General features: G+C 40.6%; 2 protein-coding genes across 4 annotated transcripts in view; one reads left to right on the top strand and one right to left on the bottom strand.

Annotated features, from left to right (window-relative positions):
* Nucleotides 1-15460, bottom strand: part of LOC116666048 (translation initiation factor IF-2-like) — a 407644-nt gene extending 392184 nt beyond the window's left edge. Inside the window, exons 1-2 of one of the 3 annotated variants that reach the window (XM_032488041.1) lie at nt 14781-15460; nt 4741-4843 (exon numbers count right to left, since the gene is read on the bottom strand). In XM_032488041.1, the coding sequence (XP_032343932.1) occupies nt 14857-15336 (480 nt within the window). In that variant the 5' untranslated portion in view covers nt 15337-15460 and the 3' untranslated portion in view covers nt 4741-4843; nt 14781-14856. Of the gene's footprint in view, nt 1-4740; nt 4844-10189; nt 10209-14780 lie in introns of those variants that run through there. The other 2 variants (XM_032488043.1, XM_032488042.1) reach the window with 2 other exon arrangements.
* A 7958-nt stretch (nt 15461-23418) lies between these two features.
* The window catches only part of LOC116665957 (ankyrin repeat domain-containing protein 7-like), a 5489-nt gene continuing 4470 nt past the window's right edge, over nt 23419-24437 (top strand). The window contains exons 1-2 of the mRNA XM_032487411.1: nt 23419-23609; nt 24286-24400. Coding sequence (XP_032343302.1) covers nt 23419-23609; nt 24286-24400 — 306 coding nt within the window. The remainder of the gene's footprint in view (nt 23610-24285; nt 24401-24437) is intronic.

Here is a 24437-nt window from a genome sequence, read left to right as displayed (position 1 = left end):
GAGGTCTTGTGCATTTCAATTTGCAAGGCACCCGTGTACTTAAGATATATACAGAGACCCACTGCACAGTAGCTTTGCCCCTTTAATTGGGGTACCTTAATCTTACATTATTTAGCCACCCAATCGCAGATTGAGATATTGCTCCAAGGGGCCTTAGGTAGCTGCCAGTAAGTAATTTTAATGGCTGTCTTGAAATTAACAAGTGTTATAATGAAATAATCCACCTATGCTAAATAAAACTTTTAGAATGTTCCCAAAAAAGTCCTTTCTACGATTCTTGAAGAAAAGTATTTTTGAAAAATCATCAAAGTACAATAATCTTTGTCTATAAATGACAAAAGCTTAAAAAGTCAAGATTAAAGACTTTTTGATTACAAAGCAGTTGAAAAGAAATTTAGTTACTGCTGTGACATACACTAAAATTGTGACCAATATCATTTACTAGGACATATTAGAATTTTAGGAATTCCATGTAACTTCTAGAATGTATATTAATGACATTTACCCATATGATACAATTGAAGTTTTATTACCACATATTTGATGATGCTTCCCATGTAACTTTATATACCAAATAAGCCTAGTTAGTTTGATATTCTTCTCTCTGAGATGAAGAGAAAACAAACATTTTGAAGTGTTCCAGGGACACTTTGGAAAACCTGAAAGTTAGCTAGAGGTCAAATGAACCTCATTTAGAGTTGGATCTTTGGGAAGTTTGTCAAAAGTATCTAAGTTTTAAAACACTTGGTCAAATTGAATCACCGGTTACTGTGAAAAAAATACCCATTCACTTAATCAAGGTGCCAATAAAAGGTCTCAATGGCAAATATAGAACACTCACAGAAATCTATTACCAAACACAGTATTCAGTATTTTAAGAAAACTCTGTTCTCCTAGAGAGAGAAATCCAGGTTTTGTACCACTTTACATTTAAGACTCACTTTCTTAATTAAATTCAATCTTATTTTAGTGATACAGGAAAAAAAATGAGGCAGGAGAGGATGACCATGTCCCAGGTCTCAGGTGAGTCCAGGGGACATGCCCCATCAAGTGAGAGTCCTTGGCTTCACAAAGGAAAGAACTGAAGAGCAAGACATAGTTGAGTAAAAGTAGATTCATTCAGAGAGATGCACAGAGAGATTCCACTGACCAAGTGTAGGCTATCTCAGAAGGCCAGAGAGGCCGCAAGGTGTGGGGGTGGGTGTTTAGTCTAAAGTAAAAGTAGATACGTACTCCACAGACAGAGTGTGGCTCATCTCACTCAGAAGGGAGAGCAACCATGAGGTGTGGGGATTGTTAGTTTTTTTTTTTCTTTAAAAATTTTTTTTCCTTTTATTTTGGGGGGAGACAATTAGATTTTTTTTTTTAATGCAGTTACTGTGGATTGAACCCAGGACCTTGTGCATGCTAAGCATGCACTCTTCCACTGAGCTATAACCTCCCCCCCCAACACTGGGTTGTTAGTTTTAATGGGCTTGGTAGCTTCATATGCTAACAATTAGCATATGTAGCATATGGATTATCCCAACTACTTTGGGGAAGGGGTGGGGATTGCCAGGAACTGGGCCACTGCCCACTTTTTGACCTTTTATGGTTAGTCTCAGAATTGTCATGGCACCTGGGGGGAGTGTCATTTACCATGCTAATATATTACAATGAGCATAAAATGAAGCTCAAGGTCTACTGGAAGTCAAATCTCCTGCCATCTTGGGCCTCAAAGTCTACCAGGAGTTGACTTCTCTGTCATCTTGGTGCTAATTGCTGTGTCATTCCTTTAATGGCTGTGCCCTGCCCCCTTTCTTTCTGGCTCATTAGCCAATCCTGACCATGCAGAAAACTCTCTGTGTCCCCCCTCCACAAACCTGCAACTTTCTGTATCCATATTCATCTGTCCATCAATTTCTTCCCCATTTAGAAACAGAAACCAGCTCTAGAACCAAATCATCTTTTTTTTTCTTTAACAGAATGCATTTTCATTGTTCATACCTTCTTTGCTGAGAACACACATCCTACTTTCCATGCATACTGAAATGTTTCCCTTAAAATCTTAATCTCTAGTGAAAACCAAGGCAAGTAATTGTGAACTGTCATACTGGCATTTCCTGATTGACAAACATGCTTTAGTCTTCCTCTCCTAAGAAGGCAAAAGTAGGTGACCTTATACTGGCCGACAATTAATGTCCTGGTATTTTATCCCATTTGAAGTGACCTGGATAGTGAATAAATTCTCATTTTAACTTGGTTTAGTTTCAAGTTACCAAAATCTGGAGATATTCTTAAAGCAGACATTCCCAAAACACAAAAAGAATTTACCTCTATTTACTTAAAAGCTTTGTCATATCATTTTTGTAACAAATAATAAGGTGTTATTTGATTTCTAGTAAACCTAGGTGCAATGAAAGTATTATATTTGTGGGGTCCTCAGATGTCTGGCAGATTCCTGCTCCAAAGACCCTCTGCTCCAAGGCCCGCCAGGCACCCAACTGCTGCCCTTGAAAGATAACAAAGAACATTCCTTTCCTAATACATACCTGCCTTGGCTGAGATAATCACCTATACAATGCCCGGAAGCCTGACCACCAGAACCGGTCACAGCCTCCCACCAGATTCACGAAGCCCTACCCTTTCACGGCCCCCTCCCTTCCCTATTATCTCAACATCAACCAATCTGAGACTTGCACACAAGCCAATCATGTACCTTGTGACTCTTTGGTACAGGAAGCAACCGACCCTCAGGGCTCACCCAGGCACCTCTCATCAGTGTGGCCCTCTGTAGTCTATGACAGAATACTTAATAAATTCCTTTTCTATTTTCATCCTTTGTCTTCGGTAAATTCTTTTACCACTTCCACACCAGCCCGCTGAATCCCATGACAAATACTTAATGTTGATGACTCTAAGAACATGATTGTGTTAATCAAAGCAACAAGCTTAAGCTAACTTTAATGCCAGATATTGATTTAATACTGCATATTTCCCTGATTACATGAACCTGATATTCATTCTGGCCAGATTCTTTTATATTTTTGAGTATTTATATAAATGCTTAATTTCCCTTAAGCCAATTAAATAGAGCTCTTTTACAAATTAATTTTGGCAGTATCACACATCTACAACACACATCTACAACATATGTACAGACACACAAAGAAACACTAGACCTCATAGTTCCCATCCAAAATTTCAGCCCTGAATCAGGTACAATATAAAACCCATCAGTTATATAAGAGGTTGGATTCAAATTGAGTTTCTGGTAGATGAAACAAATCAAGGTCACCTATGTAAATGGTTAAACACTTTTTACTAATATTTATGGAGAAGACACTTAAGATTTCTATCTGTCTTTGATAAGTCAAGTTCCAAGTTACCTACCTCCTTCCCTAAAAGGTGATGGAGATAAGGGAGAAGACAAGGTAGCACATTCACGTCTCAAGGGCATTGGAGGAGAAAGGCAAGTTCCTCCAGAGTGATTCTGGTCCCTAAGGCCAGATTTTTTTCCTCAGTACTTAAAAGCCTCCTAAGATAACTACGGTGGGAGTGGTAAAAGGATTGGTAGGGTTTGGATTATTACTGGAGCCACACCCTTGGCCCTGTAAAGACTAGATTTCTAAGACAAGGAGTTTGTTTTCCTCAAAGAATTGGGCGGCCACCTCAATGATATAGAGGGATTGACACACGCATTCACCTATGTTGGATTGTTTTACTTTCCCTCATTTAGATTAGGGGAGAAGGCCTCCCCCAAAATTCCTATCAGACTCTGAATATCAGCTGTGGTCAATTTAGTAAGATTGGTAGCCTCCCATTTTGGTAATCTATTTACAAATATTTTTGAGGATCCTCTGTGGGTTTAAGAAGTTCTCTAACTATGGCCCTCACTTCAGGCCTTTGATCTGAAGCGACCCACCGACAACCTCACATGGTCCCATTTCTAAAGGTAACCACTTAATAGTGCCTTCTGAGTGGAAAGGCAATTTAGAAAGTTATTAGAATGAGTACTCACATAAAGAATAGAGGGGAGCAGTAGTTAAAATTTTAGGTACCTTTTATATCATTACTTTCATTAGCCTTCTACAACAAATCTTTCAATGAGGCTATTTTGGAATTTTGAAGCCTTTGGGACTTCCACGTATCAATTAAAATAGGTGTAATAAATAGCTTAAGATGAGAGCTCTCTAAAGTTTTAACAATTTAGATGTTTCCCCAATTCAAAGGATCTATGGAACTAGCCCTACAAATATTTTGCCCTGCTTATCTAGTTTTAGAAAAGAGATAAATATTTACCATGGTTGTTTCCATAGACCTTGAAGGCACAGACAACTGCTCGCTTTAATTGTGGGGTCAAAATTCAACTCTGGGAGGTCAAAAGAACCCCACCTTGGCCATTTCAGGGCCCGATTTTCTTTAGTTCCCAATTGAGTACTCGCAATCACACATAAACCCAGCTGGTATTCCCATAGGTGGCTCTTGGCACGGGAGCTGCTTGGCTTTTGAGGCACAATTCCTGTATTAATTTCGTAGCCTAATGTAGATATGAGACGTGACCTGAACAACTTTGTGAGGACAGTGTGGGGATCACACAAGTGCTGCTTCTGCATCTAACTCCCCAAAGAGTTACCCTTTGGTAGTTTCGACTTCTTTCACGTAGCTCGGTTTCTGCCAATTACAGCCTGAAACCATCATGGATGCTCAGAGTGCCAGGCAATGGGCCTCTGTCTCACCCCCCTGGTGAGCAGTACTTACGTGATGGTCTTGGTGGGGTTCCCCTATGGACCACTGCGCATCTTGAGAGATTGATCCACAGACATTTCTGCAAGGTCAGCAGTCACCTGAGGACACCATCTGGCTGGAAAGAGCAAAATGTCCCTTTATTCTTCAGAGCTGAATAATTCAGTGTCTCATTACACTAGTGAAAGCTTTGTTCAGACCATATATCAACTCATTTTTTTCTCAATTTAAGCCAAATTTAACAAAAACCCGTCCACCTATGTTCTAGCCTAGGAAACACACTGGTGCCCCTTAAGACTCCAAGTCTTAAGTGAAAACCAGCTTGAAAAAATATTTTAGGATCATCATCCAAACAAAGAGATCAGAATATCAGGAGAACTCACCAGGACACCTGAGGAGTACCGAGAAGCCGGGTGGCTCAATGGGCCCACGCTGGTACCAACTGCTGGTTTGAGGTAGACTCCAGGTGTCCTATGGTGGGTTTTCTGATATCCTGCCAACTATGCCAAGTATATGTCAATGAAAAATTAGCCAATTTAAGAAAGAATTGGAAAATTTTCTTTGAGCCAAATTTGAGGATTATAACCCAGGAAGAGCATCTCAGAAAGCTCTGAGAACTGCTCCATGGGTCAGAAATCATGGCACAGTTTTATAAGTCTTTGAGACACAGGGCTGTACATCAAATGACCTATCATTGATAGTTTACATAATCCAGGTCTAAGTGTCATCCTGGTGGGTCATGTGATCCCTTACAAGATCAAGAAGGAATGTTATCTTTTAAGGAGTGGTCTTCTTGATGCTAGGAGATTGTTGGTCTTCATGGGTGAGGAGATATTCCTGCCGATGGGAAGGTTTGGTGGATACATAATGCACAGTCAGGGGAGAGGTGGACAAAGGGCAGAGAACTTTTTATGTTTAAATTTTTCTTGTCTGGCCACATAAAATGAGTTTTATTTCAAATATTCATGTTGTGTGTAGTAATATTTTTTAAAGTAGGTGGCTAATTTAAGAGGTATTTCCACTTACCGTGGGCTCTCTTAGTCACTTTTTAATCTTCTTTTTAAAGTTAACCACATGAATATGTAAATGAATATATACTTGTATATGCATGACTGGGACATTGTGCTGTATACCAGAAACTGACACATTGGAATTGTACTTCAATAAACAAAAATTAAAAAAAAAATAAAGTTAACCACACAAACTGCCATCTCATTAAAAATTCTTCATGGAAATGAGTTAAAATTCTACATCACATACCACTCATGAATGCATTCTCATTATTGAAAAGATCACCATTATTAATTTCCAAAAATTAATAGTAATCTATGATTCAGTATAACATTACAGACACCTAAGGTGACTCCACTTGAGTGCAGTGTCAGGCTCTTGCCCAAAGGTTCTCCTCTTCCCCCATCTCTACCCAGCCCACAATTCTTTTCCATCCTCACTAGAAATGATCCCTGGCTGTTCTCCTTTGATTTGCAAACTGAATGAACAACTGATAGTGATTTTCCAATGGTGAATCACTCTTGTTGTTAGAGTGACCCACTGGGTTGTCAAGTATTATTCTTTAGCAGGAAAATACCTCCTTGGGCTTTTTGTATTGATGATCAAGAGTAGGAACTCTGTAGCCGCCAGTGAAGTGGGACCAATCAGAGGCTCTTTTCTTGCCACCTGGAATTGGAAAAGGGGTGGAGCCTAAATGGGCCAGCCCTCTGTGTGTCACAATTTAGGTCAAAGTCACGGTTCACAGGTCTACTGCTTCTAACGTGGCTGAAAGCTACTGGTAAGTTCCACAGACCTGATTCTCCACTCTCCCTCCCATTTCTCCCCAAGTCCTCCACTAGCCTGCAGGGGTCTCTGTAGATTCCTACTAAACTCTGGGAGGGGTTTCCACCCTTTTCTGAGGCTCTGTGTGTATTTTTAGGTTAATTTCCTGTGGTTTTACTTGTTATGGCTTGATAATCTTTTATATCTGATGAGATCATTACCACCTCCTTAATCTTTTTAAACAATAGCAAAATTTGTTCTGTTTATTCTTCCAAATTAAAGTTAGAACGATTTAGGTAAGTTAAAAAATTCAAATACAAGCAATACCTAAACATTTGTTAGTGAGAATGTGTCTATTTTGCATTACTCAGTCTTTCTGCCGCGAAACATGGCATACCTTTTATTTCGTTATTTTTATTTTAACTTGTTTATGTATTTAACTTAGCCCCATGCATCTGTCATTAAGGGTAATCTTAGATATTTTAGTAAGGAGACAGAAATGCTTTTCACTGGCGACAAATTTCTTTTTTTCCCTAAGACAGATTTACCTATATTTTCTCCTTTCAGCTAGACTCCTTTATGTCTTTTTGTCTTTGTTGTGTGAGCAAGAAATTTCAGAATGATGTTGGTGGAATGGGGTCATGTGGATTACCCATTCAATACTTAATGTCAAAAGCATTTAGCACTTCACTGTTGACAAATACATGAATTTTGATTAGATAGATATTCATCACTGCTGACTTCTACTGTTCTTTTAAAGTGTTAGAAATGTTTGTTGAACTTTACCAAATGACGGATCATCTATCGGAAGGATTTTTGTTTCCTAATTTGTTCAATGGACATTTTATGCTGTAGACAGATGGCCATCTATTATTTTAACATCTTGCTTTTATTGATCACAATCAACCCTACTGTGGTGTTTATTATCCTCCAGGGCCACCAGGCCATGAGAGTTCTCATAACTACTATTATTTCTGTTTTTCTTTTTTTCGTGTTTTGACTGGCTTATTTAGGAGGTTTTTCATTTTTATTATTACTTAATTTTGTTTCCCAGACAATATCTCTTTGCTTAGTTTACTGATGGAGTTTTTTTTATTTATTTTCTAGTTCAGTTATTCTGTCCTATATATTTATAGTAATTTTCCTTTCCCATGACATATTATTACATGAGAGTGAACAAACCAAATGTTGAAACTTTAAAGTAACTTTGAACATTAGCATATATTTGAATAAGCACTCTGGCCAGGAAGTGGTCTATATAGTTTGTGCTTTAAAGGATGGTTATAGTTTTATTTTGGACAAATAAACAATCCAGAGCTGTTGAAAATCTGTATTAACTATATTTTCCACATACCCAATTTTCCCTAATTCTACCATTCCTGAAAACCTTTCCCAAGGGAGTTAAAAAAAAAAAAAAAAAAAAAAAAAAAAAAAAAAAAAAAAAAAAAACAGTGTAAAAATGCTAAAGATTTGTGAAGAGCAAACAGAAGACATTTCTAGTAGTAACTCTTTAAAAGCAAGTTGAGCAATACTGATAACGAAACCACTGACTTGTCCTCTGCTTTGCATAATGTACATTTATAATAAGTAACAATAATACAAATTATTTGGAATGATAAAGCCACCTACAAAACATAAGTTGTATATGATTACAATTTTGCATGTGAATTACAAATGGTGGGGTAGCAGCTATATGGGTGTCTGGTTATTAATTAGTCATTAAAAATGTACATTTCTGTTTTAAGCACTGTCTATATTTCATATTTCATAATTCAACCCTCTAAAATGACAGTAGATATCATGTGGCTGTAACAGAGAGGTAGGGTGGATAGGTCTAATTTCCAGGTGTTGTTTTTAAAAAGGTAGTCTGAACAATTGTTCTCATAACCTGGCTGGGGGGAGCCCTCTTTGGTGGCTTTTGTGACTCACACCACAGCCAATTTCCAGCTACTAATGGTGTAAGAACTGCCTCTCAAAATTCTTGGAATATTCAACCACTGGCTCAAGTTCAGGCTATTTTTACTGCACCTCTGGATTTATCCCTTTATTTAAAAAGATGCTTTCTTGATAAAATTAGAAGTAAACTTGGTGCCCACAGTTCCCACTGCCTTGCTGAGTGAGGCCTGCCTTTCCTGGCTGCTTGTGGCCTGTGACTGACCAGAGGGTAATGTGAGGCCTATCCCTGGAGCTGACTCTGAGTGACTCCAAACTGGAATATCGCACATACAGAAAAGAAGTTTGCATTATTGCAATGGGGTAGGCAGTAAAATGTCAGAGATAATGCTACAGTCTGAGACCTGAAGCCCTAGACAGCAATGAGGAGGTGCCAAGCAAGTCAGCCTCTTGAGAGGGAGAGGGAGAGAGAAAAAGAAAGGGAGAGAGAAAGAAAGAGAAGGAAAGAAAGGAAGAAAGAGAAAAGCTATTTTAAAAACCAAAAAACAAGTAATTCTGCCCTATATTATACTTATTATAGAATCATAAAATATCATGGCTTGGAACAGACCGCAGAACTTGAGCTCTACTCCTTCCCTCCCACCTCCACCTCTTCATCAACAAAGACACCACCTATACGGCAAGCCTGAGGAACCCAGGTCTCCAAAAATGCACAGAACTACTGACCTGGCTCACTTGGCAGATTTTATAGATATAGAAATTACAGGCCTGTGAAGTTGGGGGGGGGGGACTGCTATTTTCAGCAAAGATATACATCAGGAATAAAGGCAAAATAAAGACATTTTCAGATAAAACCACACTATAAAGATGGTAGTTTATCAGCTTGAAGGGCAATTATACAAGATGGAAATTCAAATCATGAAAAATAGTAATGTGGGCAAATATAAGAAAAATTTACTCTCTTTAAAGAACGTGACTGTCTATGGCAAAAATTATAACACTGTATTGTGCAACTTACAACACATGTAGACACAATACAAACACATAACCTATATAAAGGACTAGAGGAGGGGAGAGTACAACTCCATATACAGTTTAAAGATTCTTAAAACTTCCAAGCGTTAGATTATTAACCCTTAGTTGCCTTAGACTGCAAAAAGGTAAGAATGTATGTTGCCTAGAAGGACCATCAAAATGATGCAAAATGGAATTTTTAAAAAAGGCAAAAAATAAATTAAAATGGAATTCTTCAAAAGAAATAATACTTAACCCAAAAGAAAGTGGGAAAAGAGGAATAGAGTAATAACAAAATAAAACAGAGATGGGACAAACAGAAAACAAATGATACAACAACATACCTTAACATCTAATCATATCATAAATCCAACCATATCAATAAATTGGGTCAACATTCCAATTAAAAGAGAATTTCACCCTAGATAAAATAAACAAGATCCCAACATACGCTCTCTAGAAGAGATACACATTTAGATATAAAATATATAAAGAAAATTAAAACCTTAAACAAACATAGAACATTGCATACAGAATACACGTTCAACTGCAAATGGTACATATACCAAACAGACTATTTTGATGAACTATAAAAGTCCCAATAAATTTGGAAAAAAAAAAAAAAAAAAGCTTACAGAGCATGCTTCTGACTGTGACAGGAGGGAAGAGGGCAGGGCACAGCCATTCAAAGAATGACAGCAATTAACACCAAAATGGGATAAGTTCAATTCCCATTAGGCCTTGAGGCTCAAGATGGTGGAAGGTTTGGCTTCGAGTAGACCTTGAGCTTCATTATATCCTCACTGTAATATATTAACATGAATAACATGCCCACAGGCACCAAGACAGCTCCAAAGCTAATTGTAAAAGGTCAGAGTGGGCAGTGGCCAAATTTCCAGGAACCACAGCCCCTTCCCCAGGGTAGTTAGGATGGTCCTCCCACCAGTTAACTTATGAAGCTAAGGAGCCCATAAAAACTGGCCACACGGCAGCTCATTGCCCCCTCTGGCTCCCTCCTCTTCAGAGAGGGCCTGCACTGTCTAGGGAGTGCGTACCTACTCTTTAACCTAAGCACCCAACCCACACACCTTGTGGCCTTTCTGTGAACAGCCTACACTCTATGCAGTATGTATCTCTCTAAACAAATCTACCTTTACTCAACTGTGGCTCGCTCTTTAATTCTTTCCTGCTTGAAGCCAAGAATCCAGTCCTGGCCAGGCAGGTCCCAAGGGCTCAACCGAGGACCCTCCTCACACCCCCCATACGTTTTTCCCTGCATCACGAAAACAAATATTTGGAAACCATAACAACACTTGTAAAGATACCATAGGTCAAGGAAGAAATCAAATTTTTTCATGTTTCAAACTAAATGAAATATAACATGTTAAAACCTGTGGAATAAAGCTAAAGCAGTAATTAACAGAACAGTTACAGCTTTAAGATGCTTACAGATGAAAGGAAAATGAAGCAAAAACAATGCCACACACCCAACCCTTAAGAAGAAGGGAAGAGGAGAGTAAAGTAAACCAAAAGTAAGTAGAAGGAAGTAAATAACAGGAATTAGGAAGAGACAATAGAGGAAAAAATCTCTTCTTTGAAAAGATTAACAAAACAAAATGGAGAGAAACTACTTCCAAAATGTACCTGAAGTCATTGCAGGAGAAGACAAAGTCTAGAGATAAAAATCAAGGACACAAATGAACTCATTTACAAAACAGAAACAGACTCAGAGAAGACAAATGTATGGTTACCAGGGCAGGATGTGGGTGGGAAGGGATAAATTGGGAGTTCCAGATTTGCGGATACTGTCTACAACATATAAAATACACAAGTTTCTACTTAATAACACGGGGAACCATATTCAATATCTTATAATAATCTATAAGGAAAAAAATAAGAAGGAATATATGTATGTATACGTATAACTAGAACATTACGCTGTACACCAGAAATTGATAAAACTTTGTAAGCTGACTATACTTAAAGAAAAAAAATTTTTTAAATCATTTGAGTTTCAACAGACTCCAAAGTAATCCACTGGGAAAGAAAAATCTTCAGTAAATTATACTGGGACAAGCAGACATTCTTCTAAAAACTTAATAAATCACAACCCCTACCCACATAACCCACAAAATTATTTTAGATGGCTCATGGGCCTAAGCATAAAAGCTAAAGCTTCACCAAAATAAAAAATCTTCATTCAAAAATGTTAAAAAACAAACAAACAAAAAACTCCATTGGCAAAAATCCCCATTAAAACAATGAATATGGAAAAAAAAAAAAAAAGACACTGAATAGGGAAGCAATGGTAAGAGGAAGAGGGGGATATTCACAAAATGTAGCTTATAAAAGACTCAATTCCAGAATATATAAATAAATATAGTTTTTTGACCAAAAAACAAACAAAAAACCCCAAAACAAAAAAATGGGGAAAGGATTTCAACATGTTGCAAAAGATACACAAATGGCCAATTAGCACATGAAGAAGTGTTTAACCCCCAAAAGTCATCAAAGAAATGCAAAGTGAAAGCAAAGTGAGGTACCACTGCACACCCAGCAGGCTGACTGACATTAGGATACTGGCAACACCACATGTCAGTAGAGATGTGGAATAATTAGAAATGTCAAGTGTTGCTGGTCGAAGTACGGAAATGGTATAATCACTTTGGAAAATCTAACAGTTTCACTTACTACAACCTACTTTGATGCAAACGAAGAAACAAGCCATAGTATATTCATGCAAGAGAATTATTTCCAATAGATCTATGAGGAAAGTTTCCAGTGAAGAGCTCATATAAAAATAGAAACAGAAGGGAAAAAGAAAACTTAAGACACTTAAAAGACATCCCATTATGAAGCAATGCCACAAGAATTTTAAAAAGCAGCAAATAAGAAAAAGCATTTATAAACTAAAAATAAGATAGCTGAACCAAATATTCAAAAGATTTGGAAGACAAAGGAAATATCCTAGAAATTTTTTTTTTAAAAAAGTGAAATTAGATGGAAAAGAATATCTGATAATCAATTTAGTACCATATGACCAACAAGATTCTCAGGAAAGTAGAAATCCTAAACAGTAAAAAAAAAAAAAAAAAAAAAAAAAAAAAAAATCCTAAATGGAAAAAAATGCAAGTATGTGTTAAAAAGGTGCAGAAGGCCTAGCACAATGAATCAAAAAATTATGTAACAGGGCACAATTCTTTCAAATTTAAAAACGCAAGGATAAATGAAAGATTCTAAAATCTACTAGAAAGCCTAAGAAAAAAATCGCAGAATACTGGTCTTAACAACAGTACTAGGAGCTGGAGGACGACAACATCTTCAAAATTCTGAAAGAAACATTTTCCCAACTCAGAATTCTGTATCTAGCCCAGTTATAAGTCAAAAGTGAAGGTAGACCAAAACATTTTCATTATTTTAAACTGCAGAAAAATGATCACTTTGGAAACCTTTGCAGCAAATGTCTGAAGCATGTGCTTCATCAAAGAGTAAAGCAAGAAAAACAAGTTCTCATAAAACAGAAAAGGAAGGGAAATTCCTAGAATGATAGCAAGGACATGTCCAGAACAGCTGTGCACCAGGCACAGAGAGGGACACAGGTCCAACTTGGAGCAGGATGGAACACTGACCGGGCAGAGAGGTGTGTGGACAAACGTGCAGGAGAGCTTCTGTATAGCATGAAATGACTTAACCAAACATACAAAGAAAACTAAGGCAATGAAATATTAGTTACTCTAGGGGAAAAAAGGTGTAGGAAAAAGGGGAACACTGCAGCACAGCAGTAACTAAACTTTATAGTGACAATAATGAAAAGACAGAGTGTGGATTAAGCCAAAATACTATATAGGGGTGATAAGGGAAAAGCGCCAAAGTATTTTCTGTTCTGCTATAAGAAATAATTAGTACACCTGAAATAAATAAAATATTATATGTTGATTTTTACCATTTTTTTAAAAAGACAAATTATACTGTTTAAAATTTCCATATATGCACATTATCCAGAAATATCAAAGTATATACGAGGGAAAAAAGGCTAAGGCATTAAAGACATTTGACTAATATACATCACTTTCAGACTTTGCCATTATATAACTTTTTTAAAAGAATGTCTGTGTTACTTCAACATAAAATTTTTATGTTGAGAAACAAAACAAAAAATTGAAAGGTTTTTGTATTGGGGCTACAACAGTTAGTAAGACAAAGTTCATGCCTCAGTGAGTTTCTATTGAAAGAAAAAGACAAGTAAACAAATAAGCTTATACGATGACAGGGATAACTGTTACTCAGAAAAATGGTAAAGACAGAGACTGAGTGTCGGGGTGGTAAGAGTGGTCAGGGAAGGAAGGCAGGCAATGTATATGTGTATGTATCTATCTTTAGTAACCTTGAAAAAAGGCTATTTTAGTATTCTTATCAATCTACAGCACAAGTGAGCTAAAGCCATTTCATTCTCTTCATGACTTATTAAGTCCAGGAAAAAACCCCCACCATATTAGCAGTAACAAATTGGCCATAAAAGACTGCCTTTCTTTAGGCCTGGGCATTAAATGCAAAATGAAACTAGTTGAGTTTTTAAACTGGCTTCAAATACTGAGAAAACATTCTGTTAAAAGAATGCCTAAAACTTTACCTATTGCTGGCCCTTTGTGTGTGGGTCAATTTTCTCTCTTCAGAAGGCATCACATCTGAGTCACTCTGACTCACAACAGGTTTTACAACTTCTCGGCCCTTTGGACTTGCAAGTTTTAGATGTCTCAGAACCACTTCTAGACTAGTTACGGACAAGCAACATAGTAAATGGAACCAAAAACATTCAGTTTTCCAGCACTGAAGAGAGGAATAATCGGTTTGCAATGAAGATTTCCAGGAAAACCGTGAATCTCTACAGGACAACATATTCCCGAGTCCTGGTGAGCAGTCGAAACAACAGAACGTGAAGGCGCACGGGCTTCAAGAGCAGGGCAGAAAACAAAGCAGCACTAGTTTTAAAAAGTTGATAGGTTTGGGGGCAGACATTTATCCTCAGGCAGGACACTTAGGATGCTTAACGAGAGACGAAAAAGGCCCTGCAAGTGCCTCCAGGTAGCATTAGGTGCTTTCCGCTTTCCTTCACTAAAATCCCCAAATTCTTGGTTTGGCTCTTGGGAGACCAAATGCCCCTTTTCTGACTCTCCATTTCTCCCCGTCATCACGTCTCTCCAGCATCCACTCCCAGCCTAAAATCCTGAGTTTTTACCCTACCCTCTCGACTAACTCACTTCTCTGCGTCTCAGAACGCCAGTGACCACAGAGAGCCCTGCCTCCCGAGCTGTCCCCTTCGGCGGCCAGACCCACTTCCTCCGGTGCGAGCCGTTAGGCAGCACCATCCTTCTTACCTTGGTTACAGAAGAGGCTCCACGGTTTGGCGAAGATCAGCCCAATCGTGAGCACCTGGGCGGGCCGCGGGGTCCCTCAGCAGCAGGTGCCTCTGCGCCAGGCCCGCACCGCGGCGCTGGCCGCGGGGATCCGAGGAGAAGCCGATTGGGACCGCGCGGGGAGGGCACTGGCTGGCCGGGAAGCCGCGACCGGCCGCCCTGCTACCCGGCAGGAGGCGCCGCGCCGAGTCGCTGCCCGAGAGTCCTTCGTTCGAGCCCACTGAGCCCAACGCCGACCCGCAGTCCCCTTGGTCTGAACCCACCCACCCACCGGAGCCTCAGCCAGTCCCAAGCCCGCCTCCGCCCCGCCTCCCCCGCTCATCCCGGAAGGACGGCGCCGGACGTCGGCGGGCTGATGTCGCACCCCCCCCCCCCCGCCTCCGACGCGGCGTTTCCTCGGTTTCACTTTCGGCGGGCGGGCTCCCCGCCGCCGGATCGCGGGACGGCGGGGGGGGGGGGGGCGCGGGGTGCGCTTGCAAGTCGCGGAGTTTCCCTGGGTGAGCCCTTCTTCTCTCATCGCTGTTCCGAAGTCCTTTCGCTTTCTTGAGTCGCTGCTGGCTGGCAGGTGCGTCCCTGGCCCCTCAGCCTGGGGGCAGAGTGCAGTTTCTCTGGCTCAGCCGCCGCCGTTTTCCACCTTTCTGCTGCACAGAAAGGAGTGTTTCAGCTGTCACCCGGTTCAGGCTGGCAGGCAGGCCTGGGGTTTGCCGTGATTTTTAATTTTGAATAGGGTTGATTGGGATAGGATCCATGGAATGCCAGCAGCCACAGAGTTCATGTTTGTGAATAACCTACAGTCCCTCAGTTTTACTAAATATTTGGTATTTTTCAGGATCCCAAATCCACAAAATAAAACTTACTGTCTCAAGTGTTGAAAGGAAGTAATTTCCTTTAATTAAAGGGGAATCCTAGGAACAGCTGTCTCCTGTTCAACAAAATGGGAAGAAAATCTACAAGTGCAGTACTTGGAGCAAGGAACTATTGTAAACTTACTTACCCAAGTACTTGGGGGGACTGGCTGCAGCTGGAATTGAATTCAGTTTATTACTGAATAAACATGCCAATTCGCTGCTTAATGGTTTCACTTCCATTTTCCTTTCCGTGGTTAGGTTCTACTCTATTGCTCTTCATTTAGCTTATCATCATCATCATTACTTCTTACTTTTGGGGAACTTTCCACACTTCTGTTTTGGATTAGCAATGCATTTCAAAAAATAAACTTTTTGTGCTTTATCAAGTCTGTGTTTCTTTTATGTTGTAGTTTGTCATAATGGATTCAGCGTATTAATTCCCAAATGGGCAGAAACAAATGTCTCAAGGTCTTTTCAGAAATAAATAGGAAATACCATTGTAATTACTCTGAGCTTCTGGAGAAGAAGGAAATAAAGGAAGTAAGTAACTGCCTTGCAATATAGGAAAGTACTTTGCAAATATCTCAATTTGGGGAGGTGGTGTGGCAAGATAGCAATTAGAGAGAATGTTTTACCTGAACTACAGCTTCTGCAGTGCCTGCAGGTTGGAGGGGGCTGATATATTAATTCTGTTTTCTGTGTAACTGGGAACTGTTGCCCTAAATTACTTTCTAAAGGTTCTAGATTTTAGTCAAATCCTCACGGACAGGATTAGATGGATAGGAAACCAGTCACAGAATCTGTAATAAAATTTTCTTAGCCAAGGTCCTTCTTTCTGAGAGTATCTACAACATGAGTATTATCTAAGAAGTCATAAAATTCAGTATCTGCTAAATGGCCTCACATTTCAAATGTCCAAACATTATTTTATTTTAATAATGAGCCAAGTGGTACCACCCCAATAATGGACTTGAAGTAGGTTTAAAAAAAAAACTTTTATGAATCTTATTAAAGATCTAAAACTCAGGGAAAATTAAAAATATGTTGGATTAAATTTCTTGACACTGGAATAACACTGGAAAATTTAAGTGACCTCTTGCCTTTTTGATAATCCTGCAGACAACTATAGTATTTTCTTGAATTATAGGACTCTGTCCAAGGCCCTTCCTTTACTTAAGAAACTTTAATTGCTATTTCTGACTTCTTTCCAGACATCTCTATGTGGATGCCCAGTTCACAGTCAAATGATAACTATCTGAACGTGAGCTTAGTGATGTTTACTCCTGTCAAATCAAGATTTATTGAAATCTTCCTTTATATCATGTTCTTTGTAAGGCAAAGTGAGTGAAAGATGAATTAGCCATACACTTATCTTCCAAGTGACTTTCAGTCCACTAGGGATGGGCAGGAGGGACAGAAAGCATGTTTCTCAAAAAAATCACATTGTGTGGTAAGGGCTAGAATGGAAACTTATGCAAATAATTCTTTTTCTAAATGTTCATAGCATCTTATCTTTTTCTCTCTCATGGCATTATTACTTTTACCATTTAATACAGTCATTTGTCACTTCTATGCCTTCAGGCTTTTTTGAGCGGTGAGACATGGATATTATGTCGTGTGCTTTAAGAAAATTTTTTGAGCAGTTTTAGGATTACTGCAAAACTGGGGGGAAGGGACAGAGATATTTGGTGTGCTCCTTCCTCCCCCTCCCCCACAGCTTCCCTTATTGGTAACATTCCCCCAGCAGAAGGCTGCATTTGTTACCATTGCTGCACCTGCATCCAAACATCACAATCACACCAAGTCTGCAGTTTGCATTAGGAATCGTTCTTGGTGTTGTACTGTCTTTGAGTTTGGACAAATATATAATGACATGTATCTACCATTAGAATATCATAGGACATTTTTACTGCCCAGAAAATCCTCTGTGCTCTGCTTAGTCATTCCCATCCCCCCCCCCCGTAATATCTTTTTAAAAGCTCTCCAACACATTTAGCTGAGTGCCTTGCATGGGAAAGTAACAGTAAAAGAACAACAGCAGTAACACCTTTAGCAACAAAAGTCACTTAAATGTTGCTAACTATGTGTTAGTCTCTGTTCTAGGGTTTTGTCCCTGTTACTTCATTTAATCCAAACAACAACTCTGCGAATCGGGCACTAACATTATCCCCTTTCAAGTGATGAAAAGACTCAGGCACAAGTTAAGTGGAATAACTTGCTCAGACTCACCTAGCTCCTAGTGCAGAGTCCACAGCTGGACAGCAGGTAGTCAGTAAACACTCACTGAAGACATAATAAATTAATATTAGGTAGCTGTTTAAAGAAAAACTTAAACACAGAAGTCTTGGAAATTCTACATCTGATACTAATGCATTTTCCTTTGGTGTTGGGACTGCATCATTTGTGGAGACTGTAACAAACTACCTCTGCATTAAAGGATTTTATTTATGTCTGGTGGGGAGCTCCTCAGTAGTGTCTCTGCCCATAGACACGAAAGATCAACACATTTTACCCCTAGCAGTTCTTTGGTTTTGTTGTCCTGTTTTTCAGATCAGATTGTCGTCAAAGGATGGATGCTTCATTGCCATGCTGTACTTCTTGTGTTTTACATGGAAACTTCCCCACTGCTCTGAATGTAAACCAGTGTTACCGGCAGCACATAACAGCTGACTTTACAAATTAATGGAACGCACCAAACTGGAAGTCATTTGGAAACCTGGACCCTGTTGGCCTTCTTAGTCTTTTACCTTCAGGCCCTAAGATAATCATAGCCTGTTGGAGTTAGAAGGGGCTTTGGATCATGTGATCCAACCATCTCCTTTTCCAGACAGCAGGCTCCGGTTCAAAGCAGCTCTGACCCACCTGAGGCCACACTATAAATAAAGGGAGGACAGAAATGAGGACAATCCCTTTTAGAGATGAGATGGACATGCATGAAACAACAGGAGATATGTTTTGAGGACAGCATGAGCTGTTACCGTGAAAAAAATTAGCCATTCTCTGTATTCAACTACTCGATGGGGGACTGGGGAGGACAATACAGGGCACAGGGTACTATGTACCAGGCAGACTGATGGCATCCACACTAGTGACAGAAGCTAGATTTTGTGGGATTGCAGAGAAATAAGCAGTGCATTCTGGCTTTTGTATTCAGGGAAGCTGCCGTTTATTCATCTGATCTGTCATTTTATCTAGCATATGCTCTGAGCATTACTCTGTATGCTGGAGAATCGGTGAACATGCTTTGTCCTCATGGGATTTATATCCTTATTGAGATACACTGGTCTTCATTTATTTCTGTATCATTAACAATGAAAATACAGAGACTGGGTAGGGAGTGCGGGTTGGCATCTGCTCGAAATGGAATGGTTTTTAATAGCTTTGAAGTCGATACATTTTTTTCAAAGCTCTTTTTTTCCCTTCTTTCATTCTTCCTACCCCTCCCCCCAGCTCTTTCTTACTGGACATACTGAGCTGTACTCGGCTCGTAGACAATTCACAAAATATCAATGTTGATATCATTTCCATTCTGTTTACTAAATCAGTGCATGGTGAAACCATTTTTTTCTGTACCGTAATAGGAGAATCAGAATGCTTTACAATGCTGTATAATGGCTTAGAAAGTTGGAATCAGAATGTGTAAGGGGATTTTTTTCAAGGAGGCTGTAGACTCTCACGTTCATTACATTTCTTAATTCTAATGGGGAGGAAGGAGGAAAGAAAAAGGAGACTTTTAGTTATTTGCTTTCTTAATGTGCTTTCTTTGACAGAATAACGCTTCTATATAAGCTCAAAACAAGCCCAGAGAAGAGGTGAAATTAGAAAACAGATATTTAGGATTTTAGGTCAATACCATATGTATCACGTCAGGCTGCACACATTTTAAAAATTTACTGAGATTTTTAAAGGATTTTCCTAAGTCCATTAACTGTTTTATTATATTGTCCGTTTTCCAAAAATTAAGACTAAAGCAACATTTCCTATCAGTGAGGAGACTGAACAGAGTGGACGCACTTGAGGCTATGCCTACCTCCTTAAGACATTTAATTTTAAGCTTAAATCCTAATTAGTAATATCTGAGGATTTTTTTTTTTAACCTTCCTCCATGTTTGCTGGGCTGGCCATGGCCAGTTTGCCCATCGATCTGTTCCCAGCCTCTCTCTTGCTTGGCAGAGGTGTCAGCATTCTCAGGCTGATTTTCCCAGGTGATGTTGGCTTCCAGCTGTGCCTGGCCAATGGAGGCTGGGTGGGGAGTTAGAGGGCAGTGGGAAGGAAAAGCCAGGGTCCCCCCACTTGCTCTCTCCCCTTTCCCACCGTGATCCACCCCTGCCGGCTGCTCTGTCCCCTCAGGGGTCTGCATTGTGCCTGGCAGGCTCACTGTTGCTTTAGCTGCTGCTGGGTGGCTGGCATCCCTGGGCTCTGATAACATCACTTCCCTCTGCTCACACGCAGGAGTGAGAGGGGCTGCTTCTGTGCTAACATCTGGGTTACCTTCTCTTCCCCGGTTTGACTGCTGCAACCATCCAAGTGCCACTGTAACCAATGTTATTAAATCAATTCTGTTGTAAATATTTGGAGTGGTGTCTGTCTACCTGAATGGTCTTGCCAGTAGTATGATGATGACTTTCTGAATTTTCTTTATTCGAGAATAGAAGCAGAATCCCTTTCTTTGGGGCATACCAACTGGAATGGGGTGAAGAGTTTTCCTCCAAATTCATGTCTACCTGGAATCTCAGTATGTGACCGCACTTGGAAATAGGATCTTTGCAGGTGTTAGTAATTACTGAGGTCATACTGAAATAGATGGAGGTCCCCAGTCCAGTGACTGGTGTCCTTCTAAGAAGGCTGTGTTACTACGGAGGATGGGTTGAAGCTGGGTTTGGATTTAAGTTACACAGTCTGTCTCTGGCTCATCTTTGTTTCAAGGGTATGGCTCTCCCACACATCTGGTTTACAGCCTGGTGAGTCCTCTTTTTCTTTGGAATGAAATACTGTTGTGACTCTAGTTCTGTGCTTCAGAGCCAAATCTCCAGGCTCACACCCTGTATATTTTCAAAATTTGATGAATACTGAAACAAAAACTTGACAGTGTGCTTAAAGCAACTTTTTGTTTCTCTAAGCATTGAGAAACTGAGAATTTCTGTCTGCTTTTAGGAGGTTTTGACCTGTGTTCTTTTACCTTTACAGCCCCAGAAAACAGGAAATATCCTGTTGACTAGACGAACTGTTGTTTTGGTTCTCTCAAGTTCCCTATTTGCTACCCTGTTTCTTCTAAGGGTAGTCAAAGCTTTTTCTCTCTACATTTTCCCCTTAAAGGCTCTGTGCTAAGGCAGACTTCAAGTCTGGACAAATTAGATCTTGAGTCTACAACAGAAATTTGAAGGCTTTTCTTTACCTCAGTCACATCATACGCCATTCAACAGAATGTGTACAGACCTTTTACACTGAGGAGGGAGAGGACTGTGAGGACGGTGATAAAAGAAACAGTGTTATTTTTTTCCCCTTGAATTGGTTTTCAAATCCCCTTTTGTGGTAGTTCACACATTTCCATTGTGCAGCTGATGTTGGCAGGGATGACAGATTTTTAACACTGAAATGGTGTGAAATTATTTCTGATAAAACCTGGAAGACAAATCTTTCCAGCACAGCCACTTGCCGACTGTGTAGGTTTCAAGTCCTTGAAGCTGTACCTTCTTGATACCTCCTTGTACTTTAATACATTGCATTGGAACCGTCTACTTAGAGTTCTCAGTCCAGATAAAAAATAAAACTTCCTCAAGGACAATAACCAGTCCTTTTCACCTTTTATCCCCAGTACCTAAACACAGCTGTCATATCGTCAGCACTCAAGAGATGTACAGAGATTTACCTTGATGAGAAAGAAGCAAAAGCTGCTGTTTTGGGATCAGTTAGCTAAAGGTTTTTAACAGTTTAGGTCCTATGGCTCTTCCGTATGAAGAGCAAAATATAAAAAGAAGAGAGTTTAAAAATTTATTCATCTCCCCAAGCCCGCATCATCTCTCCAAAGCCACATCTCCCCAAGTCCATGTCATCTCCACAAGTCACCATCATCTTCCCGAGCCGGCGTCATCTTTCTGAGCCCACAGCTCACCAAGCCCACATCATCTCCAAAAGCCCACGTCTCCCCAAGCTCACATCATGTCCCCAAGCCCACATAATGTCCACGAGGCCATGTCATCTCCCTGAGACCGTGTCACCTCCCCTGGCCAGAGACATCTCTCTGAGCCCACAACTCCCCGAGTCCACATCATCTCCCCTAGCCCGGTCATGTACCTGAGCCCACATCTCCCCAAGCCAACATCATGTCCCAAGCCCGCATCATCTATCCAAGCCCACATCTCCCGAAGGCCACAACATCTCCCCAAGCCTGCATCATCTCCCCGAGCCCATGTGTCATGGGTGTTTTGTCTGTGTGTATGAATGTCCTCTGAGATCACAGGACTCCTCAGGAAAGTGTGAATTCCCTCACTCGAGTATATTTAGAAAAAACACTCTTTTCAAAGGGTGCTGTACTGGATTACCTCCAAAGGTCTCTTTATGTGCTCTGATTATGAAATTTAAAATGATATGTAGTCATTAATAATTGCTCATGATAATTGAATAATCCCCTCCCGCCCGCCACTGTAGGTGTGGGCACAGAAGTTCCCCTGAGAGAGTCAGCTTTAAAACACTTGCCAGGTCCTGTCCACTCAAGACCAGGTCCCAGGAGTATCGGCCACTCAGGAGGAGCTGGTGCACCCCTGCAGTTTTGATCCCGGCAGGGCCAGAAGAACCCATAATTAGCCAGCAGAGGGCGGAAGGACGGAGCTAGGCAGGAAAAAGAGGCCTGCCCTACCTTCCACCCCTCCTGCAAGCGGTCAGCCAGCAGCGTGGTCTCGCTGAATCACTGACGTGGTGCTTTTGTATTTACATGGTTAAAAGTCCTCAAATGTTGTACCATGCTCCTAAGTAAATCTTGGATTGATTAAAGATTTAATTGGTGGAAATAAAAGCAAAAAATAAAATAAAGTGAAGAAGCGTGTAACATAAGGCTGAGACACAGAGCAGGGGCAGCAGACATGCAGAAACACATTTTCATTTCATCTGCAGAGCGTGTGTTGGTTTCTCAAGTTGTACTTAATGATGCATATTGCCACAGTCTCTGAAACTGTGAAAACAGCTTCCTGCTGTTTGCATCTGCTAAAGTCCATGGAGAGTGGCTGGTGCCCAGAGGATGCGGAAAGGAATCCAGTGAGGGATAAGAGATGGAGAGGTTTTTGGTGGGGAGCTCTCTGGGGAACGAGGCCTTCAGCATCCTGTAGTTCCACCCTACTCTAACCACTGTCACATACAAACACGACTTTCTCAGGGCAAGCCTCACTTCTGGAAATGTCCTGAAACACTCAGCCACCTAGCACTGACATCTGAAAGGAATCTAAAATGGCCCACAAGCATTGCAGAGATTTGAAATGGCTTAGGATCCCACGTGCACACGGGGCTCACTGGGCCTCCGGGCCTCCGTGCCCACGTGCAGGGTCACTGGCTCTGGAGGGACAGTTGAGGGGCAGTTGAGGGTTAGGTCTGTTGCCAGGCTACAAGTGTTCCGGACCAAACATTCCAAGCCTCTGAGCTTTGCAGCCAAGGTGTGGCAGCGCGATCTCTGTGGCTTTTCCATAGCGCTAGCGCTGAGATTGGGAGGTGACAAGAGGCCAAGCGGGAAGGGCGTGGTGTCGGAAGGCGAAGGCAGGGTCATGAAGAAAGTGATTAAGTTCACGAGCTGGGTGGGCCTCAGGAATCTTGAGAGACCTGAGCCTTCGTACATCACCGATAAGAGTGAGCTACCAAAGCTCCACAGAGCTGCATGTTCAGGCTATGATGAAACATTGCGGAAGTTGCTGTCACGTAAGAAAAATGCCGTAGACAGCAGAGACAAGAACGGCAGGTAACAGTGGCGGGACGGGGGGGGCGGACCTGGGAGGAGCTGCCAACTATGGTTGCAAGACATGAATTTTAAATTGCCTTCCCATGTCAGAGATGTTGAAGTGTGAGAAAATGAACATGTTAGAATCATTGAAGTACAGGGTTGTCTCTCATCCTTGCAGCAGCAAAGTAGATATACTCTCATTTTACTTAATTGAAATGTTGTCTTTGTGAAATAGTAACGGTAACAATTATAATATTACCTAACAATGATTGAGCTGTTATTTTGGGCAAGAAACTGCCAGACACTCTGCATAGCTTTTCATTTAAGCTTCACAGTGGCGTCCTGTAAGATAACTATCACTTCATGCCCATCTTGTTGATGAGGACACGGAGGCACAGACAGGCTAAGTGAGAGCTAATGAGTGACAGTGTTAAAGTAGAAGTCAGACCCAAGTTGAGCTGAATCTCAACGGCATGCCCTTTCTATTCAAACAGGTTGTTCTTCCATTAAAGTGGTGAGTAATAAGAGCTAATAAATATTGTTCTTTCTCCATAGGAAGAACTAAGATAAGAAGACTAAATGTTAGTTTTAAAGGGGTAGGAATAGCATGCTGTTGAATGTTTCCAATTACATGAATAATTGTATCTTTGAAGTAGTGTGCTCTATTCCCTAAAAAGTTCTCTCATGTTCGCAGGACTCCGCTACACTTGGCCTGCATCAGCGGCTGTCCAGGAGTGGTGGCTCTCCTTATCCAGTTCAACTGTGATCTGAATGCTCGTGACAAGGAAAGGACGACAGCTCTCATCAGGGTATGTAGCTGCCAACAGTGTCCACGTGAGATGGATT

Source organism: Camelus ferus, chromosome 9 (assembly GCF_009834535.1).
Source record: "Camelus ferus isolate YT-003-E chromosome 9, BCGSAC_Cfer_1.0, whole genome shotgun sequence".
NCBI lineage: Eukaryota > Metazoa > Chordata > Mammalia > Artiodactyla > Camelidae > Camelus > Camelus ferus.
The sequence above is the reverse complement of the archived record's forward strand: the minus strand, read 5'-3'. Positions and strand labels throughout refer to the sequence as shown.